The 20,909-nt window shown below is 42.8% G+C and overlaps 1 protein-coding gene across 2 annotated transcripts in view; it reads left to right on the forward strand.

The window, feature by feature from the left end:
* The window catches only part of LOC117545998 (melanocortin receptor 5-like), a 49,894-nt gene that overhangs the window by 20,562 nt on the left and 8,423 nt on the right, over positions 1-20,909 (forward strand). The window contains exons 2-4 of one of the 2 annotated variants that reach the window (XM_034216064.1): positions 2,876-3,105; positions 3,253-3,359; positions 13,016-13,204. In XM_034216064.1, coding sequence (XP_034071955.1) covers positions 2,876-3,105; positions 3,253-3,359; positions 13,016-13,204 — 526 coding nt within the window. The remainder of the gene's footprint in view (positions 1-2,875; positions 3,106-3,252; positions 3,360-13,015; positions 13,205-20,909) is intronic. The other variant, XM_034216075.1, reaches the window with a different exon arrangement.

The raw sequence follows: 20,909 nt of genomic DNA on the forward strand, positions 1-20,909 counted from the left end.
TCTGTGCCTATATCACACTATTAATGTTCCTTATTTTAGATCTGCACTGTTCTCTATAACATGTTCAGTAGAGCAGGTATTTCTCCTGCCAGATATGGAACCCCCCCCCTACAACTTTCTCCAGGACAGTCACAACTTCACCAAAATCACACTGGTGTTGCCTGTTCCCCTCTAGTTTGTGCTCACAAAAGCATTTCACTCTGGGCCCTGCAGGAACAAAACTAAAGAGGGGCTTCCAAATCCGGCAGCACCAACACCTGGTCTGCCGGATTTTATGCCCCTCTTTAGTTTTTCACCTGCAGGGCCCAGAATGAAATGCTTTGGTGAGCATAAACTAGAGGGGAACAGGCAACACCAGTGTGATTTTGGTGAAGTTGTGACTATCCTGGAGAAAGATATAGGGGGGGTTCCAAATCCGGCAGGAGAAATACCTGCTCTGAACATGTTATGTAGAGAACAGTGCAGATCTTCCCTATTGACACCAGGATTAACCTAGTCTAAAATAAGGAACATTAATAGTGTGATAGAAAATGAAATGTAATGTAATAGAGGCACAGATATAAGATCAATAATACACTTTATTTTAGGGCACCTTTCAAAGCATTCAATGTCACTTTAAAATACAATTAAAAAAAAATATGAGTGGCATTACAATGCAAACATGTGTTGAGTAGGAATATATAAAAATGATATTCAAAGGAGCAATTCAAGTGAGTGAAGCCAGTTTGAACACATTATCTTTTAGGCTTGATTGAAAATAACAGTGTCTGACACATGTGATATCATTACTGTTATATTATTGCTTACTATTCGTGGTTATCAGACACATAAACAACAGAGAAGGTTTTAAGAAATAGGACTATTGACAAATCACATATGATCCTGTCATTGTCTGTTCTGCAGGAAGGAGGAATATAACAGAGTGGGACTATACACTCAAAAACGTAAGTTTATTCCAATACGAAGATTGTGACAGATCTGAAAAACGTGTCCTTAAAACAAGCCTCCTCGCAATTATATGCACATGATTTATTCAGCCGTTTGCTGTTTAATCTGATATATCACTCAAAAGAGAGAAAAAAGCTTAGAAAACGGCGAACGCTCAATACAGGCGATGACGTCAGCTTTGCGCGTCCCCGCGAACAGGGCTTCAATCCACGGCAAGGCTTCAACCTACGGCATAACACCGGCGCTGCTGTGGTGTGAACAGGAAAAACCGGCGCTTTTCAGCTCTAGCTCCGAGCCGGAGCTGAAAAAGCGCTGGTGTGAAAGGGGCATGTGTCTCATTCACAGTGTTATGACAGGGCCCCTCATCTCTTTTATTTCATAACCTCCAGGGCCCCTTTGTTTTAATTTCAGCTGAGGTTACATTGCATTATAGACAAACTGTGTCTCACTGATGTATAATGGGATACATCAGTGAGACACAATGCCGTATTTAGATTATTATGACTGTATAACATCATTTCACTAAGCGATTTAACCTTACAACTAATCCTAACCAATCTAGTGTAGCACGGAGTCATTGAGGCAGACACATTTCTATTTGACCAGGAAACCATTGAATCAACTTGAAAGTAACCCAGTACATGTTTATTCCTAAAGGAACAGAGAAGTACATATTAAAAAGACTTATCTAAGCGCTTTGAGCACCAGGAAAAGCGCTTTATAAATGTAATGTATTATTATTATCTCTTGGCTATTCCATGTTTGTAACGCAAATATATATGCAGCTTCAGCAGTAGTTAGGCTTAGCTTTGCATATACTAAAAACAGGGGGAAATAGCTAGCCTGCTTCTATTTGAAGGTAACAGAATATGAGTTCCAGCTCCTCTGAGTCACACATATTAACACGTTACAATAAGACAATATGTGTGACAGTGAGGTTGCTCGGTCCCCAGTTCTAAGGAAGTCCCAAAGCTTGGTGTGAATGCACTGTAGTTCTCATCCTGTGTGTGTAATTGATTGATTACTTGATGTCACAATCCCTAACCTTTCTGCTCTTCAGTGCTGTGGTTGATCTTGGAGACTTTTAAATAATGTGCCTATCATGACAGATTTTAATTTGAGTCCCTCAAGGCAAGGCAAGTTTATTTATATAGCACCTTTCAACACAAGGCAATTCAAAGTGCTTTATAAACATAAAAAACAATAACAGCATTAAGAAATAGTGCGGCGAAAATACATTATAAAATGGCATTTAAAAACAGTCATTAAAAGCAAAGAGAATACAATTAACATAAACCAAACCGATATATAAAATACATGAATAAAAGTTACAGTGCAGTGTGAGATATGAATAGTTCAATTAAAAGCATTGTTAAAAAGAAAAGTCTTCAGCCTGGATTTTACACCTAGATTTCAGGCATTTTCTCTTGTTTTAAACATTGCAGACTGAAGCTCAGCGCTGACTTTTATTAATTCCTCATTGGTTCCTCAAGCTAACTGGTTTGAACTGCTTATCACACAAAAACATGAATCAAAGTTGTTTGAAGGGAAAACAAATCAATTGGAGTTTTTTAACAAAAGAGAAATATATAGGCCTTTATGTAAATAAAGGCTGAACTCATATTTTAGTTGGAATGCGGATACAGCATTCCAACTACTTGTTCTTCTACGACACGTTTTTCAATCTTATTACTCTGCCGGATTATTTTGTCCCTCTTCTGCTCCCACACTCCACATCGCAGAAACTCAGTTCAAACATCAAAACGTTCAGTGTTGGTCGGGAATCGATTGCTCTTACACATTACATTTCAGCATAGCAGTTCAGCATCAGCTTTTCAGCATAAAGCATTCCCACTAGCAATTTCTTCAGGAATTGCATTCTCTAGTTCACATTGCACTGTGAACATTGTGATGTTCTCCTTTGCAGCCTGCTTGGGAAATGTCCCCCACAAACAAGCAGCAATGATCTGGAGCAGAGCCGCGGCAGGCATGAATCTGTCTGATGAGTCCTCCTACCAAGAGGAGGGGCAGCTGGGTAACTCCACCTGGGCCTACTCCTACTATCACCAGAACTACACCCTGCCCCCCCCACTGCTACCAGGAAAGACCAGCACCTCCAAACCTGCAGCGTGCGAGCAGGTCCACATCGCAGTCGAGGTATGGACGGTGCTACTGAACATCAATATGCAGCATTTTTCTTACTCTTTCCTATCTTATTAACTTTGCTATTTCCTTTTTAGGACAAGTCTTCTGCTCATCTACTCTAACCTCCCTCTCTGTGACACTGTGTTCTGCTCTCATCAGGTCTTCCTGATCCTGGGTATCATCTCCCTGCTGGAGAACATCCTGGTCATCACAGCCATAGTAAAGAACAAGAACCTCCACTCACCCATGTACTTCTTCGTCTGCAGGTGAGAGGTTCACAACATATGATCTTAGAATCAAAACTCTCTTTTTAAGATTGACATGTGCCAGGTCTGCATGATTAGTAAGTAGGTGGATTATTAAACGTGCGCCATTCTCCAGTGTTTCGGATAAAACATTTGAATAGAGAAACTGTTTCATAAATTCAAAATCTATTTCTCTGCAGTGCTATGTTCTTATGTGGGTGCCGATAAATTCATTGAATGTTTTATGTTTCAACAGTAGCCTTATGTTTTGTTGTGTTTCAGCCTCTTTGAAGCTATTGCATAGTTAAATCAATTATTAAACTGTTTCCTAATTCACTTCATCCTGGTGCCTGACATGATTTGGGTCAACGCGGAAAATCATGTGGCCCCCGACTGAACCCCTACTTTCACATCACTTTTGAATTGTTGTCTAATACTCCTATATCAAGAGAAATTGATATACAATGAAAGAACAACACAAAGTGAGACGATACGGGCCTTAAAGCTCCCATGTCATGGCCATTTCTACTGATCATAATTCCATTGTTGAGGTATACTAGAATAGATTTATACTGTGCAATTTTCCAAACTCACATTGGTTTCTCATACAGCATCTCTGTATAGTATGTGTATTCACCAGTATGCACCCTCTGTCCTAAACAACTTGTTGGAGCCCCCCCCCCCCCCTGTGAGCCCAGTGTGCTCTGATTGGTCAAGCGACGTGCAGCTGCAGCAGTGAGGAGCTGCAGTGAGGAGCAGACAGGGCTTCCATGTTGGCGAAACAAATACAGCGTGACCAAGCGAAACTCATCCTGAGCACACAAACACTCACAGCCGAAGTAAAAACAATAAGTGTGGCTTGATATTGAGTAAGAAAAAGGTTTATAACGCTGTGAGAATGGGTCTGCGGAGAGCATTTCTCCGCGATCCCAACGTAGTCCGAAAAATGTTTACCCATTTAAACAGCCGTGGTAGATACCTTGTTTGTTTTAAACATCATAAATACACAAACAACAATGAATACTTACAGGTTGTGTACCCGAATCTCCCGCTGGTCCAAACAAAGTAGGAACAGCATCGTTCTTCAGTGTCGTACGTAGCGATACCCAGGAAGTAAATGAGAAATCTCCAACGAGGCGTTTTGGGGAGGTCTTTTCTGTGTTAGAGTTTTACTCGCTACAGGGTGTACTTTGAGGGTTTTTGACTCTGCAGACCGTTTACATGCATACAAATTTCATAACACACAAGGGGACGGGTAATAACCGGAAAAGCATGACATGGGACCTTTAAACTAAACCCAAACTCAGGATAAAGTAAAAAAAATGACATTGGGTAATTTGCGGCTGTTCCTTCAGGCCATGATCATTTCAGAAGTATTTACTGTACATGGTTATTGTTCATCTCTTCTTTATTGTGAATACTTTTCAGTGGACGCATATCTAGCTTTATGCTGGGCAGTGTTGATGGTCAGTCTGTCAGTCAATCACTTGGACTGTTATGTCTCACTAACTGTTCAATAGTCTGCTTTGACATTTTGTAGGAATATAGGAAGCATAGGGAGCATCTAAATATCTTGAGACCCTGACTTTTCCTCTAGCGCCACCAGCAGGTCAATTAAATGTGTTCAATACTTTGCTTCGTAACCAAAAACATACAAATAGATGCATATCCCATCAGCCTCATCTGCAGCTACCGAGGTCTGCTGTCGTGGAGTTGTAATTTCAAGGCGCTGAGAGCTGCACGAGTCTGTGACTATTTGTGTGTGAAGGTAGAAGCTGTGCCTTGTTACTCTTGATTCAACATTTAAAAATACCTTTTATTATAGCAACACCACTTATAGCACCAGGTGTCTAGAATATATCTCTGCAGGAAGTGATAAAGGATAGATGGAAATGGTTACTGTGGCATTGCAGCATTGCTCCCTTTGATTCGAAATTGCATTTTATTTAGCTTTTCAGCCACGCTAGACATGTGTCTCTATTAAATAAAATGTAGTACAGACAGTTATATCTCTCACAGGCTCCGCCCTCTACTGGACTCTATGGGTACTACCATCTATGCAAGCATTCACCTACTGAGATTTCTTTAGACCTGGGGGGTATACTAAGAAGCAGGATTTTCGTTTAGCAAGATAACTTCTGGGATTTCCGGTACTACGAAGCTGGTTCACTTTTTAGCGGGCTAGATCTCCATGGTGACTTATCCTGGAACCTAGTCTGTGCTCCGAAGCAGGATAGGTTCCAGGATAAGAGATCAACTCAGCGAAAGCACCACGCCTGCTGACCAATCAGAGCTCAGTGTGCGGAGGAAATACAGTTTAAACTGCGGTTGCAGGAAAGACGGCCGGCCAAAATCACCGACTGTGTGAACGTGAAAATGAATAGAACATCACCTCCCATCTTCAGAGCAATCCGACTATTATAACTATCATTATACGATTATGTTAAGAAAGCTTAATTAAATATCTGCCACAACATAAGTAACCAGATCAAAGTAACATTACGTTGCCTACAGTCCACGGCACTGTGAGTGCAGACGTCGATGTGTCCCATTATCATTCATATCACATCATAATGTATCATATATCTCCTTATCTGAGTCAGCCGAGCCGTATCTGGCCATGCAACACTCACAGTGTCACAGTGTCACAGAAGTATTTTAAGCAACACATTAAGTTGACGAAACACTCGAGACAAATGTAATTAAAGTCAGATCTACTCGTGTTTTAGACGGGCCAGTGATATCATAAACCTGATAATGTACGCATTCAAACACTTGTTCTGTTACCAGCTGTATTCACCTTGCAGGTACAGCTATGTGGCTTTGATCCTGGATAAAGTGTTTAAGTCATGGATGTTTAAAGTTTAACGTCTTCATATTTGTCTAATTATATAGTTGACTTTTCATTCAGGAAGTATGACGCTGTCAGTATGCTTCTCCATGTTTGTGATTGGTCGAATGCTCCAAATACCACCCCTTTCATGTGAACGCGCACCTAACTAGATAGGACACGGCTAGGCTTGAGCGATCCACTTGATAACCCGCGTCGTAGGACCGTTTAGCGAGAGCGCGTATGTTTTGGATTAGGCCAACCGGCTAACTCAAACATATCCAGGTTAGGTTGAACCAGCTTCGTAGTTCAGGCCTCAGGGCTCTCCAACACGTCGATCGCGAGCTACCTGTAGCTCGCGGGCAGCTTTTCAGTAGCTCGCCGCACAATTATCGATTATAGCGTAGTAAGGTTCCTTATTGATTTTTCAGCCGCGGCTGGACAATAAAGTATTTTTATTTTAGAATGTTTTCTGTCACACGAATATCAAATTGGTCGGTGACGCAGAGATCAAGGAACAAACGTGACAGCGGCACAGCGACACCACACACGGAGCAGTCTGCTTTCTCCACCAACACCAGTCAGAACCAACAGCAGAATGACCCGCTCTGAATCAGGCCCTGTCGCTGCGGCTCAGAGACACACAGGGAGGGATTTGTGTTTTTTGAAAAACACCTGTTATCGTCATGTCAGGTTTTTGGTGGATTTAATCAAGTCTTGGATTGCAAAGTATGAATGTCCTCTTGCTATTTTCAGTTGATAAATACTTGTGTAAAGTTTGTGAAGGCAGTCCATGGAAGTCCACCGCCCAGGGCTGTACTCTCGCTGGATGATGATCATGGCGGCGGGTGTGTGGGCTACTCACTCATTGCTAGAGATGCCCCCGCCTCACCAGGTCAGAGCGATTATTGGGCCGCAAGGCCGAATAAGTAGCTTGGTCCACGGTTCTTGCCCCAGGCCCGGTTACCCCGGGGACCGGTGCTCGGTGGCTTCACATGATATAGGGTCGTCCCTACTTCATCACAGGCTGCCACCGCTGCCTGCCGTGTGATGTCCCTGGGATATCACGCCGTGTGGCACTTTCCAAAGAGGATCGTGTTGATCTCCTGGGAGCCCCCGTGTTTACGGAAGGGCTCTCTGGATCGATCTCCTTGCTCACGGGATAAGGAGTAATCGCAGCGTGGCTGATTCTTGCCCATCCCCAGAGGAAGAAACACTGTCCTACACTCCCCGCCGCTGCTGTAAACCCCAGTATAGGGAGCCAGCAGGTGGGCGTGTGCACGTGAGTGGAATAAACCGAGTGCTGTCAAAGCACTGTGCGGGTTCAAGAGACGCTATTGCCGGCGTGCTGTTGTCAGAAAACACACCTTGCCTGGTATAATAGCTCCGATTAATGCATTTCACCGTTGAAGGGGAAAAACTGCGTTAATACGTGGGCGCGCGGCCCTCGTGAGAGTGGCCGCGGTGCGTTCAGGGACCTCCACAGGAGAACGGTGGTTTACGTTTGTAAACTCTAGTTCTAGAGTGATGTGTGTGTGTGTGGGGAAAATGCATTCAGTAAAAACGATTGCATTTATCCTAGAGTAAGAGTCATCTCTCTCCACAATTCCACTTTTCCCCATAATATCCGTTTCAAAGAGACGGCATTGTGACGGCGCGAGCGGCCCCCTCCCCCGAGGGCGGGCCGCGGTGCGTTCATAGACCTCAGTAGAGAGAAGAGTCACCGCAGCGCGCGCTCCTCCTCCACAGGCTTTCCTGCAGACGAGGGAGCGCAGCGCGACGGTGAGACGAAGGGAGAGGTGCCGGCATGGAGATCCCGTGCCCGCGGCGCCCTCCACCTCTTCGGCCCACCCCGTGGAACCGGCGTGCCGGCACTCACGCGGACGGGCTGCCCGTCTTCACGGATCTGACTGGCGGGGGGAGAAAATCTCTCCGCCCGGGACGAGAGGGCGAATCCCGCCTCCTCCCTGTATAATGCACAGATCACAACGTTTTCTAATAAGAATGAGGTTGATCTGTATCCAAATCTAAGTGTCTTTTGTTTCCACAAATGCTACACTTACACATAATGTTAACCAACACACTCTCATTCCATAATCGTCCAGGAGCGACGTTTGGTCAGTGTCCGTGGCGTACAGTTGTGACGCTCCTAGGCTCCTTCAGCTTCATAAAGGGACGCAAATAGCTTTCAACTGATTGCAATGTATTCCCATCTGCGGCGGGATTTGACGCTCATGGAAGCACGGCATTCGTTTGTGTCGGCTGCCCTTAAAGGCAATGTGAGCGTCCATTCCCATTGGATAACGGAGAATTGTACACCCGGAAGTAAGTATTCCCCTTACTGTCGATTGATTTTACAGTGATATCTGCACTACTCATCGACTAAAAAAACACCAGATTATCCTTGTTAATTACACAACATTGATTGGTTTAAATTGTGTGCAATGCTTTTGTATTTTTCCCCTTCGATTCGGAGAAACAAATATTTTTTCCGAGTAAAGGATGGCAGAAGACACTACACTACCCAGAATGTGCTCTGTTTGACAAACCCCGTGATTAGTTCTCAAGCTCTGTGATTGGTTGACCTCCAACTGCATTCCATATGAAAAAAAACGTTTCGTAAAAGATAAAATCATACTTTATTCAGCAGTGCTTGCTTTACTCTTTGAAAGTCATCACATGAATGCATTGTAATAAATGGTTCAGCTGCATTAAGTATATTACACATCTGTCGTAGTTCTTTATTTTTATTAACTACAGAGATCGGGCTCAGAATAGACCGGAAACTATTCTTTTACCGTTCAGTTTGAATTTCACAATAAAGTTAGTAGTAATATTTTGTTTTGATATTATTGTTTTTTATTAACTACTAGACCGCTGGGTCATGTTAAGACCATCTTTTCTGTGTTGCTGTGGGTTTTTTCCATCGCTTTGGTGTTACAAATATCAAAACAATAACTAAATATATCCGTCGTAAACTAAACCAGAAACAGCAGTATATTTTATTTTGTTAACACTGTAAACTTGACAGATTTTTAACCCAAACCACCTACTGGTTGAAGCACATTATTACACGTTTAGAGTAATGCAATGCAGGTAGATTGTGTTGCTTTTTAATGACTGTTTAAAATGCCTTTTTCTTAATGTCTTTTATTATTATTAACTACTTGTTACTTGTTGCTAGGGACGCTGCTATCGATATTATTTCTGTTATGTTGTGTAACTGTTTAATGGTGTTATCTTTATTGCTACCCCCTTCCCCGTCAATGTATAGTGTTGGTCCACAGCGCAAAGGTATTAGTTTAACAAAATCCGCATCTAAAATTGTGGCATAGATAGCCTACGTTATTTTCCCTGTGCAATTCTCCATTTACTCAACAATAACACATAATTATACTTGTGTTTATTTATTTGTTTGATTAATAAACACAAGTTGGAGTCCGTCAGGACCGAGGGTCGGAGCAGCTCATTTGCTTTAGAGAATATTACACCGGGAAGTAAGTATTCTCTCCGCTTCGCTTGACAAACCCCGTGATAGTCCTCAAGCTCTGTGATTGGAGAGTGTGCTCCGAGGGTTACGCCGAGCGTCGAACAGCACTTGAAATGGGATGGAACCACGGCAGACTGTCCAAAACTGGATTTGAATGGGTCCACCGCGTCCCCCCCTCCCCCACCCCGTCCCCAGAACTGCACATGCTGGCTATTGTGTTTCGCAACATGTTCTCTATCTATGGCACGTCTCTACTGGGAAGTTGTAGTTGTAAAAGACGTTTTCGTATTTCCCATAATAAGAAGTGGCCAGTATTAAACTGTGTACATCCCTGGAGGTTTAGGGGATAGGAAACACTCACATTTAAAACATATAATTAATAAATGGGTGAAAATTGCTTGTGCCCATAATGGGCAGCATTAATATATACCCACATGACAGCTAAGGTCAGAAGAGCTTTATTTAACAGCTGGTCTTATGTTTGTGACCCCTCCTGTTGTTAATTGATAACATTACATTACATTAATTGATAAGCCTGAAACATGCACTTGTCAAGGTTCAGAGGCAAATTTTGCAAATATGGCAGTAGCCATCGATCAGCTTAAGATAAGATATACTTTATTGATCCCAAGTTGGAAACATTTGCGTTACATCAGCATGTGTAACAGTTGTAAATATGCAGTGGTGTTTATTTGTAAATCATTTAGTATAATCACACAAATTCTGTGTTTTATATTTAACAATTCTGTGTTCTTTATTTATTGATTGTTCAATACCTGACAAGGCCGGAGATGAAATATCTACATACATCTTATAAAAGTATAATACATATGTATAATATCAGTTAAAATAAGTGCTTCAACATAGTTAACATTGCTGGAGATATACACAAATATTGATAGATGTCTTGTAAATGCACTATTGAGGAGCCTGCGACCCAAGTTTTTCATTCAATGCATAACTACACCGTTTGTGAATATAATATGTCAATAAACCTTAGAAAATCTTGAAATCTTGAAAGGGATGTGCAACATAGTCATTATATACAGTCTTTAATTATCTATTAATAGAGAATAATGAGTAATGAATATACTTTATAGGGATCCTATTAATATCTAATAATAAAAATAATACATTTCAATAACATGCTTTAACCACTAGGTGTCCCTTTATATCAGCTGTGCACCTTTATGGTGTAAATACAGCCTATCTACCAATTGGATCAAATATAAAAGTCAACCGAATTAGTGTTGATACTGCAAGGAGACGTATTGTGTGAAAATAAATGTAAGATGTTGTTTAATTGCTGATATATTTATGATCCACGTCACGTTTTCAGTTCCTCATGTTTGTCTAGAAGTCTTCTCACCAGGGCTCTATAAATACAGAACTACGGCAGATATGTAATATTTAATGCAGCCGAACCGTGTAATCTAACATTTTCAGTAAGAATAATGGACAAAAGGAGTACAAATACAAATACAATTTATTGAAATGTGAACCAAAAGCACATATGGACAGAAGGTGTAAACCTATTAAATGTATAAGTAAACACATTTAGTCAAATAAAGTGATAGACTAGGCCTGTGCAGTTGGTATCAGCTTTGCCCAGCATGGGCTCCTCCATCAGGCCTGGTCCTCCTCGCTGAGGAAAGACCCTCAGTCCTCTCCAAACCAACAGACAGGACGTCCATCACACGGAGGTTTCTCCCTGAAGTCTCTGCAGCTCTCTGGACACCATGCTGTCTCAATCCGTCCACACTGAATATGAGAGGGGGAAAATGAAAATAATAAATGCTTTAGACACTAAGAAATATAAAGTTGACTGTTGAGTTGCTCAGTTTTTTTAGATTGTCAATACTATTACTGTATAACTAATATCTCAGGTTAAGAGGCACATTCAAATAAAGATTGGTCTTTAAATACATGTTGTCTTTTGAATTGTTTGTCTAAAGTCAAGGATCTAGAACTGGTACTTAGTTGTAATGATACAGTCTGGTTATTATGCTGTTTGGAGGAGGCCTCAAAGGTAAGAGCACTAACTAGCTACCATCACATGTACCTTAGCTTGACTTAAATGTATTAAACGTATAGTTAAGTGATATCAAAATATAAATAACTAATGTCATGCAAACATATTAATATTTGCTTGATTCTAGTGTTGAATTTAGCACAATTGCATACAAACGTTAGGGGATTTTAAGATTCTGAAGTATTAGGTTAAAATCTCAATAACTTAGATTATTATTTATAGTTTTGCTGAATAGTTTCATATCCGCTTACCTTAGAAACGTAAAATGCCACAGCAGTGTGCAGACGGGGAGCATGTTAGCTTAGCTTGGTAGCTTCAGCTAGCTCTGGAACTTCCAGCTCGGTGGCAGCAGGTCCCGCCGCGGCTCCGCCTCTTGGCCCTTATTTGGAGTTGAACTCTGACGTCACTTTCGAGCCGTTAGTGTCCGACTCCGCCTACTAAGGGCTTCTCTGCAACTCTGCAGAATCCTATGGGTGACGTCACGGACCCTACGTCCATTTATATATACAGTCTATGATTGTAACCCTTGTTATATTAACACAGACGGAGCCCTCTACTCAGGGCACTGTCTGTCCTATATCGTCCTATATCGCTCGCTAGGATGATAGTTAGGAGGCGAGGCCTCCTTTTATACGGTGAGATGCGCGCGCTTTCAGTTAGGCCCGCCCCAAGGCCGGCTACGTCTATAGAAATCTCAGTATGGGAATGCTTGCATAGAGGGTAGTACCCATAGAGTCCAGTAGAGGGCTCCGCCTGTGTTAATATAACAAGGGTTACAATACGTAACCCAGCGTTATTTTCCACCAGAGGATGAATAATTTAATTTATTTTGGGCATTCTGCTCTAATTTGACCTATAGTCCGACACAGGTTATGGAATTTTGGCATGCTATCATGGTCACCGATTCCCCCCGCCCTCTCAGTTCTGCAAGAGTTTTTGTTCCAGATTCTGCTCTAGCTGTCTGCTGAATCCTCTTCTTTAGCTCTCGCTGAACCTTTTCAGTATCCACACAGAGGTTCACGTTCCCTTTTATAAAGTCTCTGAGATCATGTTGTACTGTGAAGTGTCAGCGTGGGTACAGCATAGATCACATGTCCACACCTCGTGATAACCCCAAGTGCAGTGGAATGCATTTGGGTTGAAGATTTTGCAAGCAAGATTTGTTTTCCATGAAATGCATTTTCTAGTTAAGTTGTTGTTTTACACTCTGACATGAATGTGTTGTTAATCAGCTATGACTTCTACCCTGCAGGCTCCTGGATTCATGTGCATCTTTAAAACATCTATGCTTCCATGTTGTTCTAACCCCTGTTTGGTTGTTGCAGTCTGGCAGTAGCGGACATGCTGGTGAGTGTCTCCAACGCCTGGGAGACCATCATCATTTACCTCCTAAACAACAGACAGCTGGTAGTGGAGGATCACTTCATCCGGCAGATGGACAATGTGTTTGACTCCCTGATCTGCATCTCTGTGGTGGCCTCAATGTGCAGCCTGCTGGCCATCGCTGTGGACAGGTAATGATGGACAGAAAGTAGCCCTTTTATTTCATGAATAACACAAAAGAGTCAGTTTGCGTAATTACTTTGCTCTGCTTTCACTTTCTTCTTTAGTTAAGCTAATACATGTATTGTATAAGCAAGTCAGTGGATCTCTTTTTAGATATTCCAGTCATTAACATTTTATGAGCTCAACTCTTGTAAATCAACAACCTCTCTCTAATTTCTGCCCAATATGTAACTACTGATCCTGTTATTGGAGTTTATGGATTAAAAGTCAGAATATCCTAACTAGGTGGAACTGCAATACCCAATTCCTGGAGTAGCTCTTTAAGGCCCGTTTACATGGAGACGGTTCGGGTTGTATCTGCTACTTTTTTCTATCGTATAGACGTTTCGTTCACACGAGGCCGTAACGGAACCGCGAAAATTGACCCCTCAAACGATAACGGGTCCCAAGGTGGGTAGATCTGCGGACAGAACACTCTGGGGGGTCAAACGGCTCCGTGTGTACGCCCTATACGCCATAGCCCCACCTCTCCTGCTCACCCCCTTGTCACCTGCGTCATTGCTGATGTGTTTCGCCAACAACAACAACCGAGTGTTTTGAGCCAGGTCCCGGTATCTCGCAGGACAGTGCATCCAGCAGGAGCCCCCAGCTAGATTTGATCGATATGGACATAAACGCAAGTGATGTCAAGAACGCAGCCTTGAGGGGAACCAGTGCTGATGGTCCGGGGGTCAGAGACGTGTTTCCCCAGCCTCACGTGCTGCTTCCTGTCAGACAGGAAGTCTGTGATCCACCTGCAGGTGGAGTCGGGCACGTGCAGCTGGGAGAGCTTGTCCTGCAGCAGAGCCGGGGTGATGGTGTTGAAGGCAGAGCTGAAGTCCACAAACAGGATCCTGGCGTAGGTTCCTGCTGTGTCCAGGTGCTGGAGGAGGACGTGAAGGGCCATGTTGACAGCGTCGTCCACAGACCTGTTGGCTCTGTAGGCGAACTGCAGGGGGTCCAGGAGGGGGTCTGTGATGGATTTCAGGTGGGACAGGACAAGGCGCTCAAAGGACTTCATAACCACAGAGGTCAGGGCGACGGGTCTGTAGTCATTTAGTCCTGAGATCCTTGTTTTGGTGGAGGTTTTGAAGCATGCTGGAACGTGGCATGTCTCTAGTCAAGTGTTAAAGATGTCTGTAAACACCGGAGACAGCTGATCAGCACAGTGCTTCAGCAGCAGCAGCGGCACAAGGTGCAGAGGAGGAGGGCAGTGACATACGAGAGGGTCTGATGCGCTAATTTAATAGCAACACATTCATTGTACTGATTGTAAATTGTATTGAACATAAATACATATTTTTTACTCTTTCACATATACAGTGGGGCAAAAAAGTATTTAGTCAGACACCAATTGTGCAAGTTCTCCCACTTAAAAAGATGAGAGAGGCCTGTCATTTTCATCCTAGGTACACTTCAACTATGAGAGACAGAATGGGGGGAAAGAATCCAGGAAATCACATTGTAGGATTTGTAATGAATTAATTGGTAAATTCCTCGGTAAAATAAGTATTTGGTCACCTACAAACAAACATGATTTCTGTCTCTCACAGACCTGTAACTTCTTCTTTAAGAGCCTCCTCTGTCCTCCACTCGTTAACTGTATTAATGGTACCTGTTTGAACTCGTTATCAGTATAAAAGACACCTGTCCACAACCTCAAACAGTCACACTCCAAACTCCACTATGGCCAAGACCAAAGAGCTGTCAAAGGACACCAGAAACAAAATTGTAGACCTGCACCAGGCTGGGAAGACTGAATCTGCAATAGGTAAGCAGCTTGGTGTGAATAAATCAACTGTGGGAGCAATTATTAGAAAATGGAAGACATACAAGACCACTGATAATCTCCCTCGATCTGGGGCTCCACGCAAGATCTCACCCCGTGGGGTCAAAATGATCACAAGAACGGTGAGCAAAAATCCCAGAACCACACGGGGGACCTAGTCAATGACCTGCAGAGAGCTGGGACCAAAGTAACAAAGGCTACCATCAGTAACACACTACGCCGCCAGGGACTCAAATTCTGCAGTGCCAGACGTGTCCCCCTGCTTAAGCCAGTACATGTCCAGGCCCGTCTGAAGTTTGCTAGAGAGCATTTAGATGATCCAGAAGAGGATTGGGAGAATGTCATATGGTCAGATGAAACCAAAATAGAACTTTTTGGTAAAAAACTCAACTAGACGTGTTTGGAGGAGAGTTGCATCCAAAGAACACCTACTGTGAAACATGGGGGTGGAAACATCATGCTTTGGGGCTGTTTTTCTGCAAAGGGACCAGGACCACTGATCCGTGTAAAGGAAATAATGAATGGGGCCATGTATCGTGAGATTTTGAGTGACAACCTCCTTCCATCAACAAGGGCATTGAAGATGAAACGTAGCTGGGTCTTTCAGCATGACAATGATCCCAAACACACCGCCCGGGCCACGAAGGAGTGGCTTCGTAAGAAGCATTTCAAGGTCCTGGAGTGGCCTAGCCAGTCTCCAGATCTCAACCCCATAGAAAATCTTTGAACGGAGTTGAAAGTCCGTGTTGCCCAGCGACAACCCCAAAACATCACTGCTCTAGAGGAGATCTGCATGGAGGAATGGGCCAAAATACCAGCAACAGTGTGTGAAAACCTTGTGAAGACTTACAGAAAACGTTTGACCTCTGTCATTGCCAACAAAGGGTATATAACCAGGGCTGCACATAACTGGTGCGCAGGTGCCCATGCGCACCTCCGCCAAAAAAAGAGCACCGGGTCATTTGAAACAAAGCGCATTTGCGTACCAACATTGAGAGAGGGAGAGAGAGAAGGGAGAAGAGAAAATAGAGGAGAGAGAGAGAGAAGAGAGAGAGAGAGAAAGAAAGATATTTGCGAGTTGCATATGAACCATGATATGAACTCAGGGCCGGCCCGTAGCAATGGCTAGATGTTCGCCTAGGGCGCCAGATCTGGGGAGGTGCTGCGCTGGCAGTTCTGGGAGGGAAAAAAACATTTTGACCGTTGGGGCTCATCCTAATTTTCGGCCTTGATGTAACAATATTCATAATTAAGTAAATGTAACACCCTTTTCACCCCGGTTACACGTTTCATTTGCCCTGTACGATGGGCGCTGTAAGTGATGAAAATGGGGGATGTTGGCTTATCTGGCGCCCGCAGCTCACAGCCAAAATGCGAGGGAGAGAGGGAGGGTGCACCGGTACCGGCGCTGTTATTATAATCTGGCCCCGTGCTAGCTGCTCTAACGGATATAAGAAGAAGATGTTTCTACAATAATGTGGAGGGAGAGTCCTCTCCAGTCAGACTGAGAGGCTGATAAGTTAACTACAGCTCAGTGAGGTAAAGGACTCTTAGTCTAAGTTCAAACGGTTTGGTCACAATTTATGTAAACACATATTTCCAAGGCACTCCTTTATAATTATTGGGATAAACAGGTTTTAAATCATTCCAATGTATAAGACAGTAACCAAAAATATCCTTTAAAACTGGAGAGATAAAAAAAAATGCATAAATAAATAAATGTTAAGGTAAAATAAGATATGAATGAACAACACAAATAAAATAAGTTAAATTCATTTGTTATTGGCTATGGTAGGTTATTGGTTATGTTCACATACTTGATTACATCCACTTGTCTAAGATGACAACAGAGACTTTCGACCCAAAACCAGCTGTTGACTTGTGGATACAAGCAGCTAATCGCAGACTCAACCAGAGAGGAAGAAGTAGGCCTACATCATCAGCTACCATGTCTGACAGAGAGGAAGACAGTGAGGAGAACAGTCAGGAGGGTAGTGATGACAGCTTGTAGGATTACTGCTCGTGCTAATGTTGTCTTGTGTTCACCTCTGCATGTGTGTTCTGTGTTCACCTCTGCATGTGTGTTCAGTGCCGTGTGTCTGGCAAATAAAGACCCCCTCAAAAGTTACGGTTTATTTCATTTTAAGGATGAGCACCAAGCAACATCTCCAGGTGCTCCTTTGAGAACCAGGGCAAAAAAGTTATGTGCACCCCTGTATATAACAAAGTATTGAGATGAACTTTTGTTATTGACCAAATACTTATTTTCCACCATAATTTGCAAATAAATTCTTTAAAAATCAGACAATGTGATTTCCTGGATTGTTTTTCTCATTCTGTCTCTCATAGTTGAAGTATACCTAGGATGAAAATTACAGGCCTCTCTCGTCTTTTTAAGTGGGAGAACTTGCACAATTGGTGGCTGACTAAATACTTTTTTGCCCCACTGTACATGTTATCAGAATTGACTTTTTAGTAAATATTTGAATTTCAAGCACCTGTAAGTACTGCCCCATAATAAGAACATTTGAGAAAATAACAAATCATGAAAACAAAATCTTTATAATAAATTAAGAAAGTTGTTTTGAGGTCTGTTTTGTTTGTTTTGATCTACTATTAACACAGAGGAAATCACGATAAATATACTTGTTACAAACAAACAGTTTAATCATCAAACAAGTGCAAATAACAAAGCAAACTATAAACATAAATACAAAAGTGTAAAACACAGCAAAACTATATACATAAATGCAAGTGTAAAAGGCCACTACGGCCAGCTGCAGGTGCCGTTCCTGCTGGGCCAGATCGGCACTGTGCATCTCCCTCAGGACTGTGAGGTGCTCCTCTCCTCGTTTCCTCTTGCCTGGAAGACAATAAGATAAGATAAACCTTTTTTAATCCGCGTAGGGAAATTCAGGTGTTATAGCAGCAACAGCAATAAGAATGAAAAACACACAGGTACAGGTCACATAAGGAGATAAGAATAAAATATATAAGTATAAACAACAGTTAGGATGAACTAAAGACAGTTCTGGCCCTAGATGTTTACAATGATTGTGAAAGTGAATTACATTATGTCCAGCCTGTTGGTAATGAATATAAATATCTGTATACATATGTATGAGTATGTACAAGTCATGAAGTAAATGGATAATTACAAATGAATATAAGTATGAATAAATATGAGATCAGTTTAAAGTGCAAAAATCTAAAACAAAGCACAGTCCAAAATAAGTGGAAAGCAGTGCAGGTCCATGCTGCACAATACTTAACAATGAACAATATGCAAGAATATATTAGGATGTCACATATAATTGTACTAGCTGCAACATTAATAGTGATTCTTACTACTTTTACTTTTGGTACGTTATTTTACTTGTAACAGAGCATTTCCACACAGTGGTATTGCTTATTTTACTTACTGACGATGATCTTAAGTTTAAAAAAAGTCACAATTCCAGTCGTTTTGCCATGCCTATTTCTTACCTAGAACCATACGCTGGCTGTCTGTGCTCTGGAGCACTGCCATCACTCGTTGTTCGGGACTCCTCCTCGCTACTCACAACGGCATCTAGAACAGCATACATGACTTGGTAATTCCACAAACCACTGCAGCACAATACTAAATAGCAACAACAACTCTAGAATCTGGACGTAAATAATGGTACATATGGTGTTAGCAAACAATAGCTCTAGCTAATGCTATCTGTGCTAACCGTAGCTCTTCGGGGCTCCATAAAAGTATGGGTTGTCGAACATAAATGTAAGGATAAGATAGGTTTGTTTGTAAGAAATGAGCTTTACAATAGATAGCGACACAGCGCTTTCAAGCAGAGAACAGAGCGTTAGAAAAAACCTACCATCCTGCATGGATGCAGGACGCTGTTGCCGAGTCCAGGCTTCGTTTCGCGTTGCGCCGTCGAGCTCCCCGCTGTATTTTTTCATCCGCAACGAGATTGTGTAACGTCTTTACCTCGTCAAATGACCACAGCGTGTTTTTATTGTTGCTGCCATTTCTTTATGGATTTGTTGACGGTAGATCGTCTGTTTTAAAAATGGTGCTTATGCAACGCTTGGAGACTGTCTCGACGAAGAATTGTGACGATTCTCTCTGACCAATCAGCAGTCGACAGTGTTTACGTCACTAGTTTAGCATATTCAGCTCGGTTGTTGGCTCGGTAAGAACCTCGATTTTGGAGGGCCAGAAAAAAGTAGCCCTGTGCCAGAACTACCCCTAGTGGAAAAGCAAAAAAAAGCAGGCCGGGCCAACCATGCTACGTGCTGCACTGGAAAAGCGCCATAAAAAGTCTGTTTACATTCTTTTCATTGATTGAGAGAGAATTGTATGTGTCGGGAGAGGTCAGTGGTGGTGTGACACTGAAGCTGTTGGAAGGTGTCACAGGGGATGGTGTCAGGACTGAACTCTTTGTCTTCAAATCTACACGATTCAGATCGTTTGCAAGGCGTTGGTCATTCATAGAGAGTGAGGCTTTTGGCTTGTAGTTTGTGATCTCTCTTAAGGCCCTGATACATCAAGCCGATTTCGGCCATTGATAGATGTCTGGCCGCCGATGATGGCATCCATGAAAAGTTTCAGTCTGGCTTTAAACCCATGCATAGTACTGAAACAGCCCTTTTAAGAGTTTTTAATGATCTGCTCCTAGCCGCCAACTCAGGCAGCCCAGCTGTCTTGGTGCTGTTAGACCTGACAGCTGCCTTTGACACTGTGGACCATAGCATCCTGTTGTCACGGCTCGAACAGTCCGCAGGCATCACAGGCTCTGCCCTTGCATGGTTCAGGTCTTACCTGACAGACCGTAGCTTTTTAGTGCAGCTAGGTGCCTTCTACTCTGCCAAAGCCCCTCTTACCTGTGGGGTCCCCCAAGGCTCAATTCTGGGCACCATCCTCTTTTTACTATACATACTGCCCCTAGGTTCAATCCTCACGAAACACAATATCCCCTTCCACTGCTACGTGGACGATGTACAGATCTATCTGCCTCTCAAAACAAATGTCAACTCACTACAGCAGTTGATGGACTGCTTAACAGAGTTAAAATCCTGGCTGAGCAAAAACTTCCTTAACCTCAATGAGAGCAAGACCGAGGTATTCTTTTTTGGACCCCAACCTCTAGCCTCTCCGGTTGATATTCTGGGCTCCCTAAGTAAAAACATCCTCCCCTCTGTCTTGAACCTTGGAGTGACCTTTAATAGCACTTTTAAATTCGACAAGCAGGTCAGCACTGTAGTAAAATCCTGCTTTTTTAAAATAAGACTATTGGCCAAAACCAAGTCGTATTTATCTTTTAAAGACCTGGAAAGGGTTATTAACGCCTTTGTGACCTCAAGACTGGACTATTGTAACGCTCTGTATGTGGGTATGGACCAGGCATCAATTAAACGCCTGCAGCTAGTCCAAAACGCAGCTGCACGTCTCCTGACTGGCCACAAAAAGCGTGACCACATCACCCCAATTCTGGCCTCACTACACTGGCTTCCAGTCCGGTTCAGAATTGATTTTAAAATCCTTTTATTTGTATTTAAAGCACTAAATGGGTTGGCTCCGGCCTATATAGCTGAACTCCTCCAGCGCTACACCCCAGCCAGAGCTTTAAGACCTGCTGACCAGCTGCTGCTGATAGTACCTAAGACCAGGCTCAAAACCCGAGGGCACCGAGCCTGCGCAGCAGCTGGCCCCAGGCTCTGGAACACTCTTCCCCTCCATGTGAGGTCGGCCCAGACCCTAGGGGCTTTTAAATCCACACTGAAGACACACTACTTCTCTCTGGCCTTCTAGTTAGAGTGGGGTTACGACTCCTGACTGTTCCATGTGTTGTTTTTATCTGTTGTGATTTATTGTGATGTAATGTGTTTTTATGTGTTTA

This window comes from Gymnodraco acuticeps, unplaced genomic scaffold (genome assembly GCF_902827175.1).
Source record: "Gymnodraco acuticeps unplaced genomic scaffold, fGymAcu1.1, whole genome shotgun sequence".
Classification (NCBI taxonomy): domain Eukaryota; kingdom Metazoa; phylum Chordata; class Actinopteri; order Perciformes; family Bathydraconidae; genus Gymnodraco; species Gymnodraco acuticeps.